This window comes from Salvelinus alpinus, chromosome 10 (genome assembly GCF_045679555.1).
Source record: "Salvelinus alpinus chromosome 10, SLU_Salpinus.1, whole genome shotgun sequence".
Lineage (NCBI taxonomy): Eukaryota > Metazoa > Chordata > Actinopteri > Salmoniformes > Salmonidae > Salvelinus > Salvelinus alpinus.
Genome location: NC_092095.1, coordinates 11,498,838 through 11,525,714, shown reverse-complemented (window position 1 = coordinate 11,525,714; position 26,877 = coordinate 11,498,838). Strand labels below are relative to the sequence as shown.

The following is a 26,877-nucleotide window of genomic DNA, read 5'->3' as shown; positions in this document are numbered from 1 at the left end:
CCAAGAGGGCGCTACAGAAGTAAGCAGCTGCCACCATCTGGACTAGTCTCCTAAAAGAGCGTGCACACACACACACACACACACACACACACACACACACACACACACACACACACACACACACACACACACACACACACACACACACACACACACACACACACACACACACACACACACACACACACACACACACACACACACACACACACACACACAAATAACCAACTGGATTGCAGCACGTCTGTAAAGGCTACCGACCCCTCTGGCCCTCAGCTCATATGTGACCTGTTAAGAACAATGGATAGACATTTGCTGTTGTCAAAAAGCAGTGTACAAATACAAATGCATGAAAGACTGACTGAACATACACTGTTACTGACTGGAAACCTGACTGCACAATTTCCCATTATTGGGCCACGGATTGGAAATAACAGGATGAAGAGATGAGATGGAGACTAGGGTTAGAGGAGGACCAGCTGGTTAGGTGGGTTAGAGGAGGACCAGCTGGTTAGGTGGGTTAGAGGAGGACCAGCTGGTTAGGTGGGTTAGAGGAGGACCAGCTGGTTAAGAGACTAGGGTAAGAGGAGGACCAGCTGGTTAGGAGACTAGGGTTAGAGGGGGACGAGCTGGTTAAGAGACTAGGGTAAGAGGAGGACCAGCTGGTTAGGAGACTAGGGTTAGAGGAGAACAAGCTAGTTAGGAGACTAGGGTTAGAGGAGGAAAAACTGGTTAAGAGACTAGGGTTAGAGGAAGACCAGCTGGTTAAGAGACTAGTGTTAGAGGAGAACCAGCTGGTTAGATAGAGAGAGAGAGAGATCCCGCTGCATTGTATGTGTCAAACTGGTACAGTTCACCATGAGGTGTGTGAATTTGTGGGAAAGATATTGTGCATGTGTGTGTGCACGTGTGCATGTGTGTGTTTACGTGTGTGTGTCTGTGTGTGTCTGTAGGTACTGTATGTGTTCACAAGATATCACATCTATCTGCATCTGTGCATGTGTGAATATATCTGTTCATGTTTGTGTATTGCTGTGTGTGTATGTGTGTGTGTATACACACGTGTGTGTATACACACGTGTGTGTATGTGTTGGTTACTCACAGGTATTTGCCGTGCCCTTGGGGATCGGAAGATAAGATCCTGCGCTCCACGTCCGTCCCTGGTAGTTCCTCTTACAGCGGCCACAGTCCGGTCCTGTGGTGTTGTGCTCACACTCACAATTTAGCTTCTCTTTGTCAAACACGCAACTGTTGGCGTGAAGGTTACACTTGCACCTGTCAAAGGAAGGAAAAAAAGAACAGAGGAGAGAAGAGGGAAAAAAATTCAACGTTGGTGGATTTGTACCTTTTTCAATCTCAGATCTTACATGTGGGAGTGAAAGAAAGGAAGAGGGAGAAAGGGAAGACAAAAATAGTCAGATGAAGTGTTTTTGCAGTTGAAGGGCAGAGTGAACTTGTCACGGCCGTCGTAAGGAGGAGACCAAGGTGCAGCGTGGTAAGCGTACATTCTTCTTTATTAAAAGAACGAACACTGAACAAACGAACAAAATAAACAAAACGAACCGTGAAGCTAATATGGATAGTGCTGACAGGCAACTAAACATAGATCAAGAACCCACAAAACCAACAGGGAAAATGGCAACCTAAATATGATCCCCAATCAGAGACAACGATAAACAGCTGCCTCTGATTGTTGAACCAATTCAGGCCACCATAGACATATACCTAGACTACCAAAACCTCTAGACATAGAAAAACCCTAGACAATACAAAAACAAGCATACCCACCCTCGTCACACCCTGACCTAACCAAAATAATAAAGAAAACAGAGATAACTAATGTCAGGGCGTGACAGACCTTGAGAAGAACACGGTCAACACAGAAACAGAGACGTAGGTATTCTCTGGAGAACAACTTTCCAACAGGATTTCCACAAAACTGTCTGCTTCATTATTGTCCCTCTGCTTTCTTCTGCCATACAAGATAACTTATTTATAATTGTCACACTAGAGGAAGTGTAATTGTAGTAAGGTTACATTTATCTAAACGAGAGAACGATAGAGAGAGAGAGAGAGAGAGAACCAGACTAAATGAAACACGCAGAGTGGAATAGTCGTCCCAGGGGGAGGGAAACGAGAGTTGCTGCCTCACGAAAGGCAGTAGGTGTCTCTCCATCTCTTTCTCGGAGTTTGTCTATAATGTCAGCTGTTTAGAAAGTGTGAAGGAGCAGGACAGCTGGTACATGTTTGTTAAAACATTTAAATAAAACACAGCCTTTAAAAGAGGAACGTGCTCTGAAAGTCAGTCATTCCAATAAACATGTTGAACTTTCCTTTCCACACTTCTACAATTGTTATATAACAGTACGACGACATACAGTAATAATAGTCAATAGTCAGTGATCACTGGGAACATAAAAACCTGTAACAAAAAAAATGTATGCATCTCTAATCCTGACAATGGCACCAGACACCAAGAATGTCTAGCTCTCAAAAATCCCTTCCTGTCTAAATATAAAATCGATGTGCATTGATTTTGGTACAGAGAGTCAAGAGGGTTGCAATTGTGTTGCATACACACTGATCTCTATCTATCCTAGGAAACAGAGAAATGGAGGTGGTGGGACGGGGAGCGGCTGTCTGAGGCAACCCTACTCCCTGTTGGGACTGTGTGTGCAGTGTCATATCATGTATGTATTGGTGTCAATGTAGCTTCTCTAGGCCTCCTTGTCCCTATTTATTTATTTCATTGTATTTATTTTTCCTTTTATTTAACTAGGCAAGTCAGTTAAGAACAAATTCTTATTTACAATGACAGCCTACCAAAAGGCAAAAGGCCTCCTGCAGGGACGGGGGCCTGGGATAAAAAAAAAAAAAATACAATATAAATATAGGACAAAACACACATCACGACGAGAGAGACAACACTACATAAAAAGAGACCTAAGACAACAACATAGCATGGCAGCAACACACGACAACACAGCATGGCAGCAACACATGACAACAACATGGTAGCAACACAACATGGCAGCAGCACAACATGGTAGCAGCACAAAACATGGTACAAACATCACTGAGCACAGACAACAGCACAAAGGGCAAGAAGGTAGAGACAACAATACATCACACAAAGCAGCCACAACTGTCAGTAAGAGTGTCCATGCTTGAGTCTTTGAATAAAGAGATTGAGATAAAACTGTCCAGTTTGAGTGTTTGTTGCAGCTCGTTCCAGTCGCTAGCTGCAGCGAACTGAAAAGATGAGCGACTCAGGGATGTGTGCGCTTTGGGGACCTTTAACAGAATACGACTGTCAGAACGGGTGTTGTATGTGGAGGATGAGGGCTGCAGTAGATATCTCAGATAGGGGGCAGTGAGGCCTAAGAGAGTTTTATAAATAAGCATCAACCAGTGGGTCTTGTGACGGGTATACAGAGATGACCAGTTTACAGCGGAATATAGAGTGCAGTGATGTGTCCTATAATAGGCTGACTACACCGCTCGTATCGCGTGCGCGAGCGTTGCAAAATAAATTTAGAAATCTATATTATTCAATTATTGCAGCCACACTGCTCGTGCGTGCCAATGATCGTCTGCGTTGCCAAGGGCTAAAATAGAAGTCAGTTCTATTTGTGACGCAGATCGCGCAGCAAGTCCTGCCTCTTCCATCTCCTTATTGGTTTATAGAAGCAGGTACCCACGAGCCATCTCCTCATTGGTTATACCCACGTGGGTGACTGAATGACGAACAAGGTCGATGGCGGTAATGCACCTGATTTATGAAAGTTGCCAATCACAATATAAAGTCCAGAGAAGAAAAAGCCTGGAAGGAGAGATGACTAGGAAGGAGGAGAGATGACTAGAAACGATTCGGTTGACCGTTTTATGTGTGGATTAATTGGCAGAGTAGAGGACTTTGTGCATTTCAGGTAAAATAACAACTCAATGTTTATATCCCAGGACAAATTAGCTAGCAAGTGCAAGCTAGCTAGTTAAATTGCCTAGGTTTCTTCCTCGGTTTTGGCCTTTCTAGGGAGTTTTTCCTAGCCACCGTGCTTCTACACCTGCATTGCTTGCTGTTTGGGGTTTTAGGCCTGGTTTCTGTATAGCACTTTGAGATATCAGCTGATGTAAGAAGGGCTTTATAAATAAATGTGATTTGATTTTGAAATTTGATTTGACTTTACCGCATCTATGTCTGTAGGGAACTTCATCTCCACTGGGAGCAGTAAGGAGGGTATTGTTGAGGAAAGAGCATGCCAGGGACAGCCCAGCCCACCATTACTGACACTAACAATGTGGTGAGAGACTCTAGTGACAGCTGCCAGTGTTTATCTCTCCACCCTCGACAGTGGCTCACTGCGCCAGCTATAAGACTCTTAGCCTGATCCAACAGATAAATATGACGACTCGTAAGGAACAAAACTCCTAAACCAATCAGCCGACTTTTGATCTGAGCTCTCTGCTCATGGCTGAGTCTTCATTCTCTGATTCCAGGCCTTCAACCCAGCGATTAGGGCCAAGAGGTTCGCTCTTGATGTTTGTCTCTCTCTCTCGCTCTCTTTCTCCCTCATTATTAAACCTATTATGTTGCGGCTTATCAGCGGGGAGACGTGCATCACTGTAGCGTTGTGGCAGTGTCATAGGAATTTATGTGCGCCATGCTCTAAAGTGCTTCAGGGTGATGAACGACGCTGCGGTCATTCTTTTCCATAGGCTCCTCTGATTTGCTTCTCATTACCCAGAAGGCTGTTGGGTGGCGGCGACGGGGGACATTCTCAAGCTGAAGAATCAACTAGCTGCTGTTATGGATAATAGACACCTTTCCGTCTGTCTGATCCGACTCCCGTCCTGGATGAGAGCGACTGCTACACTGAACAAAAATATAAACGCAACATGTAAAGTGTTGGTCCCATGTCTCATGAGCTGAAATAAAAAATCCCAGAAATGTTCCCTCAAGTTTTGTGCACAGGTTTGTTTACATCCTTGCTAGCGAGCATTTCTCCTTTGCCAAGATAATCCATCCACCTGACATGTGTGGCAAATCAAGAAGCTGATTAAATAGCATGATCATTACACAGCTGCACATTGTGTTGGGCACTAAAATGTCCATGTTTGTCACACAACACAATGCAACAGATGTCTCAAGTTTTGAGGGACCGTGCATTTGGCATGCTGACTGCAGGAATATCCACCAGAGCTGTTGCCAGCTAATTGAATGCTAATTTCTCTACCATAAGCTGCCTCCAACGTCGTTTTAGAGAACTTGTCAGTACGTCCAACTGGCCTTGTACGTCCAACGTGTAACCACGTCAGCCCAGGACCTCCACATCCGGCTTCTTCACCTGTAGGATCGTCTGAGTGGGTGGGCCTATGCCCTATGCCCCAAGGATGCACCCCTATCCAGTCATGGTTGCAGAGGAGTATTTATGTCTGTAATAAAGGCTTTTTGTGGGTAAAAACTAATTCTCATTGGCTGGGCCTGGCTCCCTAGTGGGTGGACCCCTGCCTAGTCAAGAGAAATCCATAGACTAGGGCCAAATTAATTAATTTAAATTGACTGATTTCCTTATATGAACTGTAACAAAGTAAAATCTTTGAAATTGTTGCGTGGAGCGTTAATATTTTTGTTCAGTATACATAACCAAAATGTTAAATGCAGGGAGGTTGTGAGCTGCTTAAACTGTATTACTTAACATTCTGATGAGGCAGCTATCTTTCTCTTCTCTGTCCACAGAGAGGAGAGCCTTTTGTGGTGTAACCTTCAGGTCTCCTCAACACCGGAGACGTTTTAATCATCAGGCAGAAATTATACCGCCTAATGAAGAGGCCGGCGGTGGGCCCGTGGGTCTCCAAGGCCGCGTGTGTGTACGTGTGCGGAACCATGGCCCGTGGGTCTCTTGGCCGTCGGCGCTGTTGTGTGGAAATCAGACACTGGCCCCAGCCCAGGTGCTGAGGGAGGACCTAGGTACCTAGGTAAAGTGTATTTCATCAAATTTGAATGTCAAAGCTCCTCCCCTGGGCACTCTCACTAGAGCTCCTCCCCTAGGAACTCTCACTAGAGCTCCTCCCCTGGGCACTCTCTCTAGAACTCCTCCCCTGGGTACTCTCTCTAGAGCTCCTCCCCTGGGCACTCTCTCTAGAGCTCCTCCCCTGGGCACTCTCACTAGAGCTCCTCCCCTGGGCACTCTCTCTAGAACTCCTCCCCTGGGTACTCTCTCTAGAGCTCCTCCCCTGGGCACTCTCTCTAGAGCTCCTCCCCTGGGCACTCTCTCTAGAGCTCCTCCCCTGGGCACTCTCTCTAGAGCTCCTCCCCTGGGCACTCTCTCTAGAGCTCCTCCCCTGGGCACTCTCACTAAAGCTCCTCCCCTGGGCACTCTCTCTAAAGCTCCTCCCCTGGGCACTCTCACTAAAGCTCCTCCCCTGGGCACTCTCACTAAAGCTCCTCCCCTGGGCACTCTCACTAGAGCTCCTCTCCTGGGCACTCTCACTAAAGCTCCTCCCCTGGGCACTCTCACTAAAGCTCCTCCCCTGGGCACTCTCTCTAAAGCTCCTCCCCTGGGCACTCTCTCTAAAGCTCCTCCCCTGGGCACTCTCTCTAAAGCTCCTCCCCTGGGCACTCTAAAGCTCCTCCCCTGGGCACTCTAAAGCTCCTCCCCTGGGCACTCTAAAGCTCCTCCCCTGGGCACTCTCTCTAAAGCTCCTCCCCTGGGCACTCTCTCTAAAGCTCCTCCCCTGGGCACTCTCTCTAAAGCTCCTCCCCTGGGGACTCTAAAGCTCCTCCCCTGGGCACTCTCTCTAAAGCTCCTCCCCTGGGCACTCTCTCTAGAGCTCCTCCCCTTGGCACTTTTTTCTCTCTTTTTCCTTCTGTCACTCTCTCCAACTCTTTGTTCTCTGTCTCTTTCTGTTCCTATGCCTAAAAATAAATATTCATAGTGGTTAGGCAGTGTTTTGTATTCGTATGGTACTTTCAATGGGCTATTGCTTAAAACAGGTTTTGAGAGTCAACCACTGTCTGCTGCTCTGCTAGAAGTCGTGAGGATATGTATTCATAAATTTACCCAGGAGGCTGTGTGCTCAAATTGCTCAGACAGGTTAACGTGCTCAAAAAAAGCAAAGAACAATCTATGCTCAGGTTTTTACCGTTTTTTGTCTGAGACTTCAAACTTCCACCCACACTTTCTTACAGTGGCTTGAGAAAGTATTCACCTGGCATGTTTCCTATTTTAACTATGAGGCGGCCGGTAGCCTAGTGGTAGTGAAAGTATTCACCTGGCATGTTTCCTATTTTGTTTCCTTACAACCTGGAATTAAAATAGATTTTTTGGGGGTTTGTATCATTTGATTTACACGACATGCCTACCACTTTGAAGATGCAAAATATGTTGTATTGTGAAACAAACAAGAAATAACACAAAAAAACTGAAAACTTGAGCGTGCATAACTATTCACCGCCCCCAAAGTCAATACTTTGTAGTGCCACCTTTTGCAGCAATTACAGCTGCAAGTCTCTTGGGGTATGTCTCTATAAGCTTGGCACATCTAGCCACTGGGATTTTTGCCCATTCTTCAAGGCAAAACTGCTTCAGCTCCTTCAAGTTGGATGGGTTCCGCTTGTGTACAGCAATCTTTAAGTCATACCACAGATTCTCAATTGGATTGAGGTCTGGGCTTTGACTAGATCATTCCAAATACATTTAAATGTTTCCCCTTAAACCACTCAAGTGTTGCTTTAGCAGTATCATTAGGGTCATTGTCCTGCTGGAAGGTGAATCTCCATCCCAGTCTCAAATCTCTGGAAGACTGAAACAGGTTTCCCTCAAGAATTTTCCTGTATTTAGAACCATCCATCATTCCTTCAATTCTGACCAGTTTCCCAGTCCCTGCGATGATAAACATCTCCACAGCACGATGCTACCACCACCATGCTTCACTGTGGGGATGGTGTCTCGGGGTGATGAGAGGTGTTGGGTTTTCGCCAGAAATAGCATTTTCCTTGATGGACAAAAAGCTAAATTTTAGTCTCATCTGACTCGAGTACCTTCTTCCATATATTTGGGGAGTCTCCCACTAGCCTTTTGGCGAACAGTAAACATGTTTGCTTATTTTTTTCTGGCCACTCTTCCGTAAAGCCCAGCTCTTGTGGAGTGTACGGCTTAAAGTGGTCCTATTGACAGATACTCCCATCTCGACTGTGGAGCTTTGCAGCTCCTTCGGGGTTATCTTTGGTCTCGTTGTTGCCTCTCTGATTAATGCCCCCCTTGCCTGGTCCGTGAGTTTTGGTGGGCGGCCCTCTCTTGCCAGGTTTGTTGTGGTGCCATATTCTTTCAATTTTTAGTCCTCCGTGGGATGTTCAAAGTTTCAGATATTTGTTTAATAACCCAACCCTGATCTGTACTTCTCCACAACTTTGTCTCTGACCTGTTTGGAGAGCTCCTTGGTCTTCATGGTGCTGCTTGCTTGGTGGTGCCCCTTGCTTAGTAGTGTTGCAGACTCTGTAGCCTTTCAGAACAGGTACTGAGATCATGTGACAGATCATATTACACTTAGATTGCACACAGGTGGACTTTATTTAACAAATTTTGTGACTTCTGAAGGTAATTGGTTGCACTAGATCTTATTTAGTGGCTTCATAGCAAAGGGGGTGAATACATAAGCACGCATCACTTTTGCGGTTAAATTTGTTATTATTATTATTATTATTATTATTATTTATTTTTTTCATTTCACCAATTTGTACTATTTTGTGTATGTCCATTACATGAAATACAAATACAAATCAATTTAAATTACAGGTTGTAATGCAATAAAATAGGAAAAACGCCAAGGGGGGTGAATATCCGACAAACAGTTGTATGTTCTCCTTGAGACGGAGGAGACATAATACATTGTACAGGTCTGAGTTTATGTATATTTGTCAAAATAGACAGGTGCAGAGCCGTGCGATGATGCGAGCGAAGTAGAGCTTACACCCAGCTTGCCTGAAGCACCGCAGTCTCTGACCACCAAAGTAATGGAATTCTGATCGACAATAAGGGACCGGACCGCAAACTAATGTTATTAGCAAAAACAAAAACAAGACAACAACAATGCCTAGTTTCCAAGGAAATTGTTGTTAATTGAAATAAATATTTTCCTCTATTATCTCTTATATCCTTTGTCTTTCTATCTCATTACAACTGAACAAGCCATTTACGTCCTCTGCCAACTGGTCTCCATGCCTTTGTAGCCAGACGTACCAGTAGCTAATGAATCATAATGAGCTACAAACAGATCCCACTGGGTGCAGATGTCAATTCAACGTTTATTCCACATTTGGTTCAATGTAATTTCATTGAAATGACATGGAAACAACGTTGATTCAAGCAGTGTGTGCCCAATCGGATGGCCATGTCACGGGACTGATACTACTTCATTGAGCAGAGTGTATGAAACACAGGGAAGCAATTAAATTCAATTAAGCATGCAGGTGTTATTGAATACATGTTTGCTTGTGTCAGCATTGCGATGAATCTTGCAAGTGAGCAACAACAATAATAATAATAATAATGGAAAAACGCTCACACTCAAGACTCGATTATGAAAAAGCGAAATGTTAATGAAATTAAAGGAGAGGCCTGAATGTGTCCACATGTATTGTGTCTGGGAAGACAACATAGTCCTACTGAGTGCCTGATCAGTGGCCTAACCACAAATATTTACAACATTGTGACTCGCAGCAGTAACATTACTGCCCCCCCCCCCCCCCTCCATCTACCCTTTCTCCCTGAAGCTGCCATGATGTTGAAGGTCGACATTGAAAACACACACTGTAGCGGTATTGTTAGACAGGGGTTAAGATGGGGCGCCAGGCAGGTATTAACCCTGTCGATAGGTAAAGAGTAGGAGAGAGAGTACCGTCACCACATACACACATCAGCAGAACAGACTGACTAGAGTGGAGCCTGTTTGCCAGATAGCCAGTGGAGACTAGAGTGGAGCCTGTTTACCAGATAGCCAGTGGAGACTAGAGTGGAGCCTGTTTGCCAGATAGCCAGTGGAGACTAGAGTGTAGCCTGTTTACCAGATAGCCAGTGGAGACTAGAGTGGAGCCTGTTGACCAGATAGCCAGTGGAGACTAGAGTGGGCCTGTTGGTCAAATAGCCAGTGGAGACTAGAGTGGAACCTGTTTATCAGATAGCCAGTGGAGACTAGAGTGGAGCCTGTTTACCAGATAGCCAGTGGAGACTAGAGTGGAGCCTGTTTACCAGATAGCCAGTGGAGACTAGAGTGGAGCCTGTTTACCAGATAGCCAGTGGAGACTAGAGTGTAGCCTGTTTACCAGATAGCCAGTGGAGACTAGAGTGGAGCCTGTTTACCAGATAGCCAGTGGAGACTAGAGTGGAGCCTGTTTACCAGATAGCCAGTGGAGACTAGAGTGGAGCCTGTTTACCAGATAGCCAGTGGAGACTAGAGTGGAGCCTGTTTACCAGATAGCCAGTGGAGACTAGAGTGGAACCTGTTTATCAGATAGCCAGTGGAGACTAGAGTGGAGCCTGTTTACCAGATAGCCAGTGGAGACTAGAGTGGAGCCTGTTTACCAGATAGCCAGTGGAGACTAGAGTGGAGCCTGTTTACCAGATAGCCAGTGGAGACTAGAGTGGAGCCTGCTTACCAGATAGCCAGTGGAGACTAGAGTGGAGCCTGTTTACCAGATAGCCAGTGGAGACTAGAGTGGAGCCTGTTTACCAGATAGCCAGTGGAGACTAGAGTGGGCCTGTTGGTCAGATAGCCAGTGGAGACTAGAGTGGAGCCTGTTTATCAGATAGCCAGTGGAGACTAGAGTGGAGCTTGATTACCAGATAGCCTGTGGAAACTAGAGTGGAGCCTGTTTACCAGATAGCCAGTGGAGACTAGAGTTGAGCCTGTTTACCAGATAGCCAGTGGAGAGTAGAGTGGAGCCTGTTGGCCAGATATCCAGTAGAGACTAAAGTGTAGCTTGATTACCAGATAGCCTGTGGAAACTAGAGTGGAGCCTGTTTATCAGATAGCCAGTGGAGACTGGAGTGGAGCCTGTTTACCAGATAGCCAGTGGAGACTAGAGTGGAGCCTGTTTACCAGATAGCCAGTGGAGACTAGAGTGGAGCCTGTTTACCAGATAGCCAGTGGAGACTAGAGTGGAGCCTGTTTACCAGATAGCCAGTGGAGACTAAAGTGTAGCCTGTTGGTCAGATAGACAGTTTAAAAAAAAAGACAGGATAAGACACACAATAAAAACACAAGTCACAGCACAGGGGCAACCCAACCAACAATACCTTGTATAATAATCATGATTAGAGCGACTCATAGGAAACTGACAATAAAGAACCCAGTCATCAACAAATGATTAGCAATAATGTATTCATTCCCAGAGGGAGGAGTGAATGGGTGTAGACAAAACAAGAAAAGCCCTTCAAAATGTCCCACAGTCTCTAAGGCCAGAAAACCATATGAACCTAAATCAATCAATCTGGTTCAATCAATAATCCCAAAATAACTTCTACTTGCTACCAAACCCGGATCCGGGAGCACCCCCCACAGTAAAAAAGCTGACTAGCATAGCCTAGCATAGCGTCACAAGTAAATACAAGTATCTAAATATCATTAAATCACAAGTCCAAGACACCAGATGAAAGATACAGATCTTGTGAATCCAGCCATCATTTCTGATTTTTAAAATGTTTTACAGCGAAAACACAATATATCGTTATATTAGCATACCACATGAGCTAACATCACACCAGCATTAAATCAAGGCAAAGGGGGCGATAACGTTATCGCCACCAAAATATATTAATTTTTTCACTAACCTTCTCAGAATTCTTCAGATGACAGTCCTGTAACATCATATTACACAATGCATATAGAGTTTGTTCGAAAATGTGCATATTTAGCATCACAAATCGTGGTTATGCAATGTAAACTGTCAAAACAAGGCATGCATTCGGGCCGGCGCCATCTTGGAAAGGCACCTATGTTTACGATTATTTATCGATTAGATTGACAAAAAAAATACAGGTTGGACAGCTAATGACAGATGCATTGGTTATTAATGCAACCGCTGATTTAGATTTTAAAATTTACGTTACTAGACATACATTGTGAGTTACAGCCAGACTAGTGCCGCAAAAAATGGCTGACAACTGCATTTACATTTTTCCACATAAATACGGAATAAAATCATAAATAACTCTTACTTTTGGACGAGCTTCCATCAGTATCTTGGGCAATGTGTCCTTTGTCCAAAAGTATCGTTGCTTTCTTGTAAAACGACCTCCTCAACTTCAGAACTAGCAGCTAACGATAGCTACACGGCACACACATGCCCAAATCGTCAAACGCAATACTAAGGAAATTCAGAAAAATAGCAATATACTCGCATAAACTGATATAAATCGGTTTCAAATAACTTCGTTATGATGTTTCTAACACCTATATCGAATTAAATCACAGACGGATAGATCTTTGATCAATAACGAGAGCTTTTGAGCATGCGATTCTGATGTCCTCCCTTGCGTCCTGGCGAGCGTCAAAAAGAAGGGTCATCTCACTCCATTCCCTTTTATAAACTCTGAGAACCACCTAGAGACACCATTCCACTTCTCATTGGTTACTGACATCCAGGGGAAGGCGGGTGCAGTTCATTTCGATCCATAGGGCATACACAGAGCTTAAAACTGATCCGAGATCAGAGACTATTTTTCAGAGCTTCGCATGTCCTGTCATGAGTTTCGCTGTAGAAAGAGTTCTGGTTCACCCACAGACATAATTCAAACGGTTTTAGAAACTAGAGATTGTTTTCTATCCAATAGTAATAATAATATGCATATTGTACGAGCAAGAATTGAGTATGAGGCAGTTTAATTTGGAGACGATATTTTCCAAAGTGGAAACAGCACCCCCTGTATTGACAAAAGGATAATCAACAATCTGAAATGCACACTCTGTTGAACACCACTGTCAAAAATACACCCTGAGAGCAACAGTTGTCCAGTAGCATTGAACATACCATGGTGTGCAGCAACACAAGAAATAAATAAGGAAGTCAGCTCCAGTGTAAAGCACTGAAGTGAGAGAGGGAAACAGAGAGACAGAGAGAGAGAGAGGACTTTGGTCTTCAAAACATTTTTTGTTCATTTTTTTTTTATGGTTGATCAGCTTTCATATTGCAGATAAATTGTGGCTTCTATCATGTACTTGTCTGCATCATTTCAAATCCCCCACATCATTTTTGTGAAATATATGTTCCTTTATTATTTTCCCATAACACCTTTCCTTAACTGGAGTAAACTAATGGACAACAACACTTAGGCTTCTACTTCCAGCTTATACATAATATATACATGTTACAGACACTGTATATTTCACAATAGTTATCCTAGTTTGTTTTTAGTTCCATCCTTCAGCTATCCTCAACCACTCCCATCTATCTCTGAACACCATCCAGTTTTGATTGGGTCTTAGCTGTCAACATCGTCTCTCCGTCAAACACACCTGTTGGTTTGTTGTTTTGTTTGGAAATGCAACAATGTTGCTACTACGGCGATCAATTGAAAGCCCGACCTGGAGCGGTAACACCGGAGATTGACTTGAAAACTTTACAAACTAAACACGCTGACAGTTGCACCCCCTGTCAAAACCGACGCGCCCACCGAGAGCGTTCAGACAGAGAGCCGGAAGAGACATCCTATTTCCTAGACTAGCAGGGGAGTCCATCATAGACTACAGTAACTGTAGCAGGGTCCATCATAGAATACAGTAACTGTAGCAGGGTCCATCATAGACTACAGTAACTGTAGCAGGGTCCATCATAGACTACAGTAACTGTAGCAGGGTCCATCATAGACTACAGTAACTGTAGCAGGGTCCATCATAGACTACAGTAACTGTAGCAGGGTCCATCATAGACTACAGTAACTGTAGCAGGGTCCATCATAGACTACAGTAACTGTAGCAGGGGAGTCCATCATAGACTACAGTAACTGTAGCAGGGGAGTCCATCATAGACTACAGTAACTGAAGCAGGGGAGTCCATCATAGACTACAGTAACTGTAGCAAGGGAGTCCATCACAGACTACAGTAACTGTAGCAGGGGAGTCCATCACAGACTACAGTAACTGTAGCAGGGGAGTCCATCACAGACTACAGTAACTGTAGCAGGGGAGTCCATCACAGACTACAGTAACTGAAGCAGGGGAGTCCATCATAGACTACAGTAACTGTAGCAGGGGAGTCCATCACAGACTACAGTAACTGTAGCAGGGGAGTCCATCATAGACTACAGTAACTGTAGCAGGGGAGTCCATCACAGACTACAGTAACTGAAGCAGGGGAGTCCATCATAGACTACAGTAACTGAAGCAGGGGAGTCCATCATAGACTACAGTAACTGAAGCAGGGGAGTCCATCATAGACTACAGTAACTGTAGCAGGGGAGTCCATCATAGACTACAGTAACTGAAGCAGGGGAGTCCATCATAGACTACAGTAACTGAAGCAGGGGAGTCCATCATAGACTACAGTAACTGTAGCAGGGGAGTCCATCATAGACTACAGTAACTGTAGCAGGGGAGTCCATCACAGACTACAGTAACTGTAGCAGGGGAGTCCATCACAGACTACAGTAACTGAAGCAGGGGAGTCCATCACAGACTACAGTAACTGTAGCAGGGGAGTCCATCACAGACTACAGTAACTGTAGCAGGGGAGTCCATCACAGACTACAGTAACTGAAGCAGGGTCCATCATAGACTACAGTAACTGTAGCAGGGTCCATCATAGACTATAGTAACTGTAGCAGGGGAGTCCATCACAGACTACAGTAACTGTAGCAGGGGAGTCCATCACAGACTACAGTAACTGTAGCAGGGGAGTCCATCACAGACTACAGTAACTGTAGCAGGGGAGTCCATCATAGACTACAGTAACTGTAGAAGGGTCCATCATAGGAGTTAAGGTTTGTACAGTAACCATAGTCTATCTGCCACTGCCAAGTCCAACAACAACTAACTTTATCAACGCTGCTTCACTAACAACACCCATTCCAATCATGTTGCCAACTCTAAATGGAACTATGTATTACGCACAGTACGTCAGGGAGTTGAGAATGTACGGAGTTGAAATGGCTCAAATTAGAATATTCCAAATATGGTTTGAGGAAGTTAGAGTTCCCCCAAAGCATGGCCTGTCCTAACTCATATTAGATACAATTACCCAATGGACTAACTCATATTAGGAATATTACATTTGAAACGTTCGTTATGCGATACGCTTAAGTAGCCAATTAAGTTGTGAAGTGAAATGCAAGCAAATGACCCCGTGGCTGAAGTACTGTGTGTTATTCAGCTTAATAAGATGTGGCCATTCAAATGATCCTACTGAATGGTTAAAGTCAGAGGGGGACAGACAAGTGGCACAGCGTCTCCGCTTGATGGTGAACCCTTTCAAATGTATGAAAGCTGAAACAATGAAATGCACGTAATTCAACATAAGATAGGTATTCCTTAAATCTATGTTATCCACTGTGAATGAGGTCTGTGACATTACTAATGAATGCTATTTGACATGTTTTCCAAGCAGGAGTCAATCAAGAGGTCTGTACTGTGGCTGACATGTTATCCAAGCAGGAGTCAATCAAGAGGTCTGTACTGTGGCTGACATGTTATCCAAGCAGGAGTCAACCAAGAGGTCTGTACTGTGGCTGACATGTTATCCAAGCAGGAGTCAACCAAGAGGTCTGTACTGTGGCTGACATGTTATCCAAGCAGGAGTCAACCAAGAGGTCTGTACTGTGGCTGACATGTTATCCAAGCAGGAGTCAACCAAGAGGTCTGTACTGTGGCTGACATGTTATCCAAGCAGGAGTCAACCAAGAGGTCTGTACTGTGGCTGACATGTTATCCAAGCAGGAGTCAATCAAGAGGTCTGTACTGTGGCTGACATGTTATCCAAGCAAGAGTCAATCAAGAGGTCTGTACTGTGGCTGACATGTTATCCAAGCAGGAGTCAATCAAGAAGTCTGTACTGTAGCTGACTTGCCAACCCAGGTCAATTTTATTTTTTTTATTTTATTTATCCGTTATTTTACCAGGTAAGTTGACTGAGAACACGTTCTCATTTGCAGCAACGACCTGGGGAATAGTTACAGGGGAGAGGAGGGGGATGAATGAGCCAATTGTAAACTGGGGATTATTAGGTGACCAATAGAGTTGTGTGGTTGGTGACTCTGATACTACATTCCTCTCTCTACTAAAAGACTATTCGATTTGCTGGGGACAGAGGAGAGGACACACCAAGGGGGTAAGGAAAGATGAAGGATTTTAAGGCTGGAAGTCAATGCTGCTTTAGTAACCAAAATAAGTGAGCTTGACATTACCATAAGCAACATCAATGATCTCTGTCTTCTAGAGATGGACATTACCATTAGCACTTAGCAACATCAATGATCTCTGTCTTCTAGAGATGGACATTCCAATAAGCAACATCAATGATCTCTGTCTTCTAGAGATGGACATTACCATAAGCAACATCAATGATCTCTGTCTTCTAGAGATGGACATTACCATAAGCAACATCAATGATCTCTGTCTTCTAGAGATGGACATTACCATAAGCAACATCAATGATCTCTGTCTTCTAGAGATGGACATTACCATAAGCAACATCAATGATCTCTGTCTTCTAGAGATGGACATTACCATAAGCAACATCAATAATCTCTGTCTTTCACACTTCCGGTTTTGGTGGGAAATGCCAGGTTACCCGGGAGAAAAGCGATTAATTCTCGGGAGGGAACATTTGAAAATACTGCGAAAAATATTCAACATTAGTCTGTGTGTGTTCATGTCGGGTTGAATGTGTGTTTCCAATCTACAGGCCCAGCAGCTGTTACAGATCTCTATTGTTGTTACTGTTACAGATCTCCATTGTTGTTACTGTTACAGATCTCCATTGTTGTTACTGTTACAGATCTCCATTGTTGTTACTGTTACAGATCTCCATTGTTGTTACTGTTACAGATCTCCACTGTTACTGTTACAGATCTCCATTGTTGTTACTGTTACAGATCTCCATTGTTGTTACTGTTATAGATCTCCATTGTTGTTACTGCTACAGATCTCCATTGTTGTTACTGTTACAGATCTCCATTGTTGTTACTGTTACAGATCTCCATTGTTGTTACTGTTACAGATCTCCATTGTTGTTACTGTTACAGATCTCCATTGTTGTTACTGTTATAGATCTCCATTGTTGTTACTGTTACAGATCTCCATTGTTGTTACTGTTACAGATCTCCATTGTTGTTACTGTTATATATCTCCATTGTTGTTACTGCTACAGATCTCCATTGTTGTTACTGTTACAGATCTCCATTGTTGTTACTGTTACAGATCTCCATTGTTGTTACTGTTACAGATCTCCACTGTTACTGTTACAGATCTCCATTGTTGTTACTGCTACAGATCTCCATTGTTGTTACTGTTACAGATCTCCATTGTTGTTACTGCTACAGATCTCCATTGTTGTTACTGTTACAGATCTCCATTGTTGTTACTGTTACAGATCTCCACTGTTACTGTTACAGATCTCCATTGTTGTTACTGCTACAGATCTCCATTGTTGTTACTGTTACAGATCTCCATTGTTGTTACTGTTACAGATCTCCATTGTTGTTACTGCTACAGATCTCCATTGTTGTTACTGCTACAGATCTCCATTGTTGTTACTGTTACAGATCTCCATTGTTGTTACTGTTACAGATCTCCATTGTTGTTACTGCTACAGATCTCCATTGTTGTTACTGCTACAGATCTCCATTGTTGTTACTGTTACAGATCTCCATTGTTGTTACTGTTACAGATCTCTATTGTTTCACGGTGTTCTATTATCACCACCTTTACTCCAGCCAGGGTTCAGCTGACAGAGACTGTCAGTAACCTTTACTCTAGACTGTCATTAACCTTTACTCCAGCCAGGGTTCAGTAACCTTGTACCAGGAAAGATCTCAGAATTCTATGCCATCTTATCTTTGTTCACTGCTGTATTCTTCTTTCTGTTGTCAGTCACAGCCCTATTGTGACTCTGTTCTGCATGAATGAATGACCATGGATGGTCCTACATAATAACTGTGTGTGTGTGTGTGTGTGTGTGTGTGTGTGTGTGTGTGTGTGTGTGTGTGTGTGTGTGTGTGTGTGTGTGTGTGTGTGTGTGTGTGTGTGTGTGTGTGTGTGTGTGTGTGTGTGTGTGTCTGATGCAGTGGAGCTAAGCTCGCTCTCTGAAATTCTGTTTTCTTGACTGAACGATCCCATTATCAAACAGCTCAATATTCTCCCTGGAAGACTTGAAGAAGATCTGAATAAACTCTGAATCAGGTATTAACTAGCTATCAATGTACTCGTACTGTTTGATCTGAACAGCCAGTGTCTCACACACACACGCACGCGCACATGCACACGCACGCGCATGCGCACACGCACACACACACACACACACACACACACACACACACACACACACACACACACACACACACACACACACACACACAGCAACATTTACCCCTGTAATAGCACTGCTGGTTGATTTGAAAAGTCATAATCAAATCGATCAATAATATAACAATACTCTTAACAATACATGTCTTTAATTTACAATCTGTAGAATCTATGAGAACAGAAGGGTGGAGAACTTTTGCGAAACATCACAGCACAAGTTGAAGACATACAGCAAATATGATGGTCATACAATACAACACTAGATGGTTTTCAGAGTTAGATGAGAGGGGTTGTAAAATATACTGTCTATAAAATGTATATAGTATTTATAAGTAGGAAGTAGAAGACTAAGTTTTTTTGTCCATTAGTTTACTCCAATTAGGGGAGGGATGGTAGGGTGAGGGGGAAAATATATATATATATATTTTTATATATATTTAAAAATGGCGGATTGGAAATTATGCAGAAAATTACATTGATTGAAGCCACAATCTATCTGCAATAATAAATCTGATCTGCAGGGCATTCAGAAAGCATTCGCTTTTCCCACATTTTGTTACATTACAACCTTATTCTAAAATGGATGAGAAAACAAATGTCACTCATCAATCTACACACAACACCCCAGAATGACATCACAATATCCCAGAATGACATCACAATACCCCAGAATGACATCACAATACCCCAGAATGACAAAGCAAAAACAGGTTAAGAAATGTTTGCAAATGTATAATAAAATAAAAAAAAATGAAATATTACATTTACATAAGTATTCAGACCCTTTACTCAGTACTTTGTTGAAGCACCTTTGGCAGCGATTACAGCCTCAAGTCTTCTTGGGTATGACACTACAAGCTTGGCACACCTCTATTTGGCGAGTTTATCCCATTCTTCTCTGCAGATCCCCTCAAGGTCTGTCATGTTGTACATGTTCGATCGGGTTCAAGTTCGATCGGGTTCAAGCCTGGGCTCTGGCTGGGCCACTTAAGGACATTCAGAGACTTGTCCCGAAGCCACTCCTGCGTTGTCTTGGCTGTATGCTTAGGGTCGTTGTCCTGTTGGAAGGTGAACCTTCGCCCCAGTCTGAGGTCCTGAGCGCTCTGGAGCAGGTTTTCATTAAAGAACTCTCTGTACTTTGCACCGTTCATCTTTCCCTCGATCCTGACTAGTCTCCCAGTACCTGCTGCTGAAAAACATCCCCACAGCATAATGTTGCCACCACCATGCTTCACCGTAGGGATGGTATTGGCCAGGTGATGAGTGGTGCCTGGTTTCCTCCAGACGTGACACTTGGCATTCAGGCCAAAGAGTTCAATCTTGGTTTCATCAGACCAGAGAATCTTGTTTCTCATTGTCTTAGAGTCCTTTAGGTGCCTTTTGTCAAACTCCAAGGTGGCTGTCATGTGCCTTTTACTGAGGAGCGGCTTCTGACTGGCCACTCTACCATACAGGCCTGATTTGTGAAGGGCTGTGAAGATGGTTGTCCTTCTGGACGTTTCTCCTATCTCCACAGAGGAACTCTGGAGCTCTGTCAGAGTGACCATCGGGTTCTTGGTCACCTCCCTGACCAAGGCCCTTCTCCCCAGATTGCTCAGTTTGGCCGGGCGGCCAGCTCTCGGAAGAATCTTAGTGAATCCAAACTTCTTCCATTTAAGAATGATAGAGGCCACTTTGTTATTGGGGATCTAACATGCTGCAGAATTGTTTTGGTACCCTTCCCAAGATCTGTGCCTCAACACAATCCTGTATCAAAGCTCTACGGACAATTCCTTTGACCTCATGGCTAGGTTTTTGCTCTGACATGCAGTGTCAACAGTGGGACCTTATATAGACCGGTGTGTGCCTTTCCAAATCATGTCGAATCAAATGATCAAATGAATCAAATCCAATCAAGTTGTAGAAACATCTCAAGGATGATCAATGGAAACTGGATGCACCTGAGTTGAATTTTGAGTCTCATAGCAAAGGCTCTAAATACTTATGTAAATAAGGTATTTCTGTTTTATATTTTCAATAAATTTGCAAACATAAAAAAAGGGTATTGTGTGTAGATTGATGAGGACTTTTTAAAATTTAATCTATTTTACAAGCTGTAACGTAACCAAAGGTGGAAAAAGACAAAGACAAAGACACACACACGTACGTACACACGTAAGAAGAAAGTAGAAAGCAACTCTTTAGACCTAGCAGGGCTAATATTCTCCCGCTCCGCCCTTCCCGAAACGACAGTCTCAGCTCGCATTGCAAGCAAACCAAGGTGCCACATGGTGCTTTCTTCCCTGACAACTAAGGAGAGGAAATCCTCTCATATTATCGACAGTGTCTCGGCTGAGCTAGGTCGGACAGAGCTGCACTGAGCCGGCCAAGTCTATTTTTCTTTGATGATGAAATACGCTGAATGCATGGTCACAATCTCCAAGATAGACAGATATCATACAGAGGTCCCAGGTATGTAAGAAGAAAGTGTCGAACAGCTAAGTTAATGGGAGACTGCCTCACAGAACGTGTCTCTGCATATGTGATCTGTTCTAATGACCGAGTGTGCGGTTGTCTGTCTAAAATGGAGTAAATGTGTCTGCCTGCTGTCTGTCTGTGGCACACACACACATACACCACCCCACTTCACACCAGATTTACCACAGCAGAGGAGGAGGAGAGAAAGTGAAGGAGAGGTCAATGAGGGTATTACTCATGAATATCTGACAGCAGGAATATTATAAGGGGTGAGGCTGGGAGGAGGGGAGGGGGAGGTAGGGGGAGTGTAGGGGTGAGGCTGGCAGGAGGGGGAGGTAGGGGGAGTGTAGGGGTGAGGCTGGCAGGAGGGGGAGGTAGGGGGAGTGTAGGGGTGAGGCTGGGAGGAGGGGGAGGTAGGGGGAGTGTAGGGGTGAGGCTGGGAGGACGGGGGAGGTAGGGGGAGTGTAGGGGTGAGGCTGGGAGGACGGGGGAGGTAGGGGGAGTGTAGGGGTGAGGCTGGGAGGAGGTAGGGGGAGTGTAGGGGTGAGGCTGGGAGGAGGGGGAGGTAGGGGGAGTGTAGGGGTGAGGCTGGGAGGAGGGGGAGGTAGGGGGAGTGTAGGGGTGAGGCTGGGAGGAGGGGGGAGGTAGGGGGAGTGTAGGGGTGAGGCTGGGAGGAGGGGGAGGTAGGGGGAGTGTAGGTGTGAGGCTGGGAGGAGGTAGGGGGAGTGTAGGGGTGAGGCTGGGAGGAGGGGGAGGTAGGGGGAGTGTAGGGGTGAGGCTGGGAGGAGGGGGAGGTAGGGGGAGTGTAGGGGTGAGGCTGGGAGGAGGGGGGAGGTAGGGGGAGTGTAGGGGTGAGGCTGGGAGGAGGGGGAGGTAGGGGGAGTGTAGGGGTGAGGCTGGGAGGAGGGGGGAGGTAGGGGGAGTGTAGGGGTGAGGCTGGGAGGAGGGGGGAGGTAGGGGGAGTGTAGGGGTGAGGCTGGGAGGAGGGGGAGGTAGGGGGAGTGTAGGGGTGAGGCTGGGAGGAGGGGGGGGTAGGGAAGAGAGTAATACATATCTAAACAGGGTGTGGCACTGAGGCTTGGGAGTGGAAGCAAGGGTGAAGCAGTGGGAAGAGAGGGGTGAAGCAGTGGGAAGAGAGGGGTGAAGCAGGGGGAAGAGAGGGGTGAAGCAGTGGGAAGAGAGGGGTGAAGCAGTGGGAAGAGAGGGGTGATGCAGTGGGAAGAGAGGGGTGAAGCAGTGGGAAGAGAGGGGTGAAGCAGGGGGAAGAGAGGGGTGAAGCAGTGGGAAGAGAGGGGTGAAGCAGTGGGAAGAGAGGGGTGATGCAGGGGGAAGAGAGGGGTGAAGCAGTGGGAAGAGAGGGGTGAAGCAGTGGGAAGAGAGGGGTGAAGCAGTGGGAAGAGAGGGGTGAAGCACTGGGAAGAGAGGGGTGAAGCAGTGGGAAGAGAGGGGTGAAGCAGGGGGAAGACAGGGGTGAGGCAAGGTAAGGAGACCAGGTGAGAAAAGGTAGGGAGAAAGGGGTGAGGCAGGGTAGGAAGACAGGGGTGAAGTAGGGTAGATAGACGGGTGAGGTAGGGTAGAGAGACAGGGGTGAGGTAGGCTAGAGAGACGGGTGAGGTAGGGTAGAGAGACAGGGGTGAGGTAGGCTAGAGAGACGGGTGAGGTAGGGTAAAGAGACAGGGGTGAGGTAGGGTAGGGGACAGGGTTGAGGGCAAGGTAGGTAGACAGGGGTGAGACAAGGTAGGTAGACAGGGGTGAGTCAAGTTAGGGAACAAGGGTGATGTTGGGTAGGGGGACAGGGGTGAGGCAGGGTAGGGGGACAAGGGTGAGTGAGGGTCGAGAGACAAGGGTGAGGCAGGGTTGAGAGACAGAGGTGAGCCAGGGTGGAGAGACAGAGGTGAGCCAGGGTGGAGAGACAGAGGTGAGGCAGGGTTGAGAGACAGAGGTGAGGCAGGGTTGAGAGACAGAGGTGAGCCAGGGTGGAGAGACAGAGGTGAGGCAGGGTTGAGAGACAGAGGTGAGGCAGGGTGGAGAGACAGGGGTGATGTAGGGTAGGAAACAGGGTTGAGGCAAGGTAGGGAAGAGGGGTGAGGCAGGGTAGACAGACAGGGGTGAGGCAGGGGGCAGATAGGGGTGAGGCAGGGGGCAGATAGGGGTGAGGTAGGGTAGGGAAGAGGGGTGAGGCAGGGGGCAGATAGGCCTCTTAGACACACACAGAGCTTCTATCTATCAACTAAATGGGTCAGCACATGAATGTTGAATGTGTGCCTCAGACAGGAAACATAGAGGAAATAGCCTGAGATACGGCTGGCTTGCTTTCCATGCTCCAATAGGACACAATGGAAGAAATCGACTGTCTTCATGTGAGAATAAAGGCTATTATAGGAAACCAGACTTCAAAAGGCTGGCCCAGCGTCGTCCGGGTTAGGGTTTGGCCGGGGTAGGCCATCATTGTAAATAAGAATTTGTTGTCAACTAACTTGCCTTGTTACATAAAGGTTAAATAAAAATAAATAAATACAAATAAATAGGCCTCAGACAAAAGTAGCACACTTGATAGGGATAAGGGTGCCACTTGATCTTCACTGAAACACATCATAGTATTTGAGACAACATATGGCCACAGAGTTTCTAAACCCAGAGGGGCAACGTCCGGGAACGCTTGTGAAACAGACCCCTGGGGTTTGGGAAGTCAATGTGGAAAAGTGAACAATTCTTCCTTAGTTGTTCATTTTCTCAAAATGTAAAGGCACAACCTAGATTTGAGCCAATGTCTTACGTAGTTAAACATGTTATTACATGATGACCAGACCGGGCACCCGCGTGTGTATGTATGTGTGCGCCATCACACACCAGACACGATCAGGACACGCAGGTTGAAATTATACAAACCAACTATATTAATTTTGGGTACAGGTCGAAACACAAATATTCCTGGACATTTATCTATCTAGCGTGCTGTTGCTAGCTCATTTGTCCTGGGATATAAACATTGGGTTGTTATTTTACCTGAAATGCACAAGATACTTTTTTTATTAATCTTTGTAGAATTTTGACCCATTTTGAGTCGCACAAAATGGCGTGTTCTCTACAACAATGAATCCACAGGTAAAAGGGGAAACCTAGTTAGTTTCTAGTAACCTCTCCTCCTCTAGTCGTCTTCTTCTGTGGACTTTATATGGCGGTTGGCAACCAACTTTGACTGGAGTGTGGAACCTCAGTTCATCTTTCAATCACCCACGTGGGTAGTATATACTGTACTCCTTAAAACCAATGAGGAGATGGGAGAGGCGGAACTTGCAGGGCGTCAAACGTTCAGAACAGTTGATGCCTTCGTGCAGTTTGGGTGAAATGATTAGAATAACACGTATGTGTACATTTATGTTGCAACGTGAGCAGTGTGGTCAGCATGGTACTCCAACTTGGTGACAAAGTGATAAAAAGGGACAAGTTTGATTTGATGAGCCTGCAGAAAATCCAAATCAAATCAAATTGTATTTGTCACATGTGCCGAATACAACAGGTACTTACAGTGAAATACTTATCTACCAGCCATTAACCAACAATACAGTTAATAAAAATAAGAGTTAAGAAAATATTGACTAAATAAACTAAAGTAAAAACAAGAAGAAATAAGTTGCACAATAACATAACAATAACGAGGCTGTATACAGGGGGTACCGGTACCGAGTAAATGTCCAGGGGACGGGTTAGTCAAGGTAAGTGAGGTATTATGTAGGTAGGGGTAAAGAGACTATATCTAGATAATAAACAGCGAGTAGCAGCACTGCGTGTGCAGTTCGGCGAGAGACAACCGGTAGACCCGATTACCTATTTCTTGAGCCTCTCAACACCAATACCCAAGGCATAAACATTCAAGTACATTGTCTGTACGAGCCGCTCATTTCACAGTGCCCTACCCCATAACAGAGAATCTGTGCAAACATACTAGTAACCAGCTTCACGTTGCTCAAATGATTTGTGACGGATCTCGTTAAAGAAGCAACAACACATTTTGGTAGCATGGTTGTTTTTTTTAGCTTCTTCCTTACTGAACGCCGCAGCAGGTAGGAGAGAGAGTGACTGAGCACAGTCCAAATCCAGCTAGCTTACTGTTCCTTCTATTGGTATGAGAGAGAGAGTGATATTCTGGGAGGAGGGGAGGAGGAGGGGAGAGGAGGGCGGAGGGGAACAGGGGAGAGGAGGATGTCAACTCTATCTTGTGTGCTGGTGAAAATACCTGAATGTTTCCCACCAGAGATATTTGGTGTCATGAAGCAGTCCGGCAGTCCTCTACCACTGTGAGGCTGAGTCACCTCTCAGTGATATGATATATTCACCTCTACAGGATCAATACAGCAGGGAACAGGATAATAGTCATGAAGACTTTATTGTTTTCTAAATGGTCAAGCTCAAGATACACTATTTCATTTTAAGAAATTGTATATTTTAATCGAAGGACATTTAGATTTATCAGCATAACATTTAGCTTGATTTGAAATATGAATAGTTACTTCTGATAACAAGAAATGGACTAACCAGAGGTGTAGCTCTAAGACAATAAATACAGAAGTACTGCCAAGAGGCTTCCCTTTACCACTTCAACAAAGGATTAGTCCCACTTAACAGGGGCCAGAGACACGTCTATTCATTAACACATCGTTGAGGCGCATTTACCTTTAACTGCTGCTATGCCTGAGTGATATGATGAAATAAATGTGAGTGGATTTACACACGGAACACCATCGTTTCCTTGTCCTGCTCCTGATTCGTGCACCAACACAGGGAGCATTTCAACACGCAGCATTCTGTAAACACAGGGTAATAGCTATACTGTGTCTGCCTTTTATTCCTTGTTTCCCCTGTATGTCTGACATTTATTCCTCGTTGCCCCTAGTATGTCTGCCTTTTATTCCTTATTCCCCTGTATGTCTGCCTTTTATTCCTTATTCCCCTGTATGTCTACATTTTATTCCTTGTTCCCCCTGTAAATCTGCATTTTATTCCTCGTTCCCCCTGTATGTCTGCCTTTTATTCCTTATTCCCCTGTATGTCTACCTTTTATTCCTTGTTCCCCCTGTAAATCTGCCTTTTATTCCTTATTCCCCTGTATGTCTGCCTTTTATTCCTTATTCCCCTGTAAGTCTACCTTTTATTCCTTATTCCCCTGTATGTCTGCCATTTATTCCTCGTTCCCCCTGTATGTCTACCTTTTATTCCTCGTTCCCCCTGTATGTCTGCCATTTATTCCTTATTCCCCCTGTATGTATGCCATTTATTCCTCGTTCCCCCTGTATGTCTACCATTTATTCCTCGTTCCCCCTGTATGTCTGCCATTTATTCCTCGTTCCCCCTGTATGTCTACCTTTTATTCCTTATTCCCCCTGTAAGTATGCCATTTATTCCTCGTTCCCCCTGTATGTATGCCATTTATTCCTCGTTCCCCCTGTATGTCTACCATTTATTCCTCGTTCCCCCTGTATGTCTACCATTTATTCCTCGTTCCCCCTGTATGTCTACCATTTATTCCTCGTTCCCCCTGTATGTATGCCATTTATTCCTCGTTCCCCCTGTATGTCTACCTTTTATTCCTTATTCCCCTGTAAATCTGCCTTTTATTCCTCGTTGCCCCTGTATGTCTACCTTTTATTCCTCGTTGCCCCTGTATGTCTACCTTTTATTCCTCGTTCCCCCTGTATGCCTACCTTTTATTCCTTGTTGCCCCTGAGAGAGAGAGAGAGAGAGAGAGAGAGAGAGATATTGTAGTAAAAGTCCTTTTCTGTCATTACATCTTGGCAAATTGCTTGTGTCTGGGTTCTGTAACGAGTCTGGCTCCTTTCGGCTGTTCCAAATTCTCACTCTTGGTTGCTAATATCACATAATCACCTAATTTAAACAGGCCTTTTACA

General features: G+C 44.9%; 1 protein-coding gene across 2 annotated transcripts in view; it reads right to left on the bottom strand.

Moving 5' to 3' along the window:
* Window positions 1–26,877, bottom strand: part of LOC139531499 (netrin-G1-like) — a 273,240-nt gene that overhangs the window by 88,120 nt on the left and 158,243 nt on the right. For both annotated transcript variants that reach the window (XM_071327993.1, XM_071327992.1), the window contains exon 4: window positions 1,104–1,276. In XM_071327993.1, the coding sequence (XP_071184094.1) occupies window positions 1,104–1,276 (173 nt within the window). The remainder of the gene's footprint in view (window positions 1–1,103; window positions 1,277–26,877) is intronic.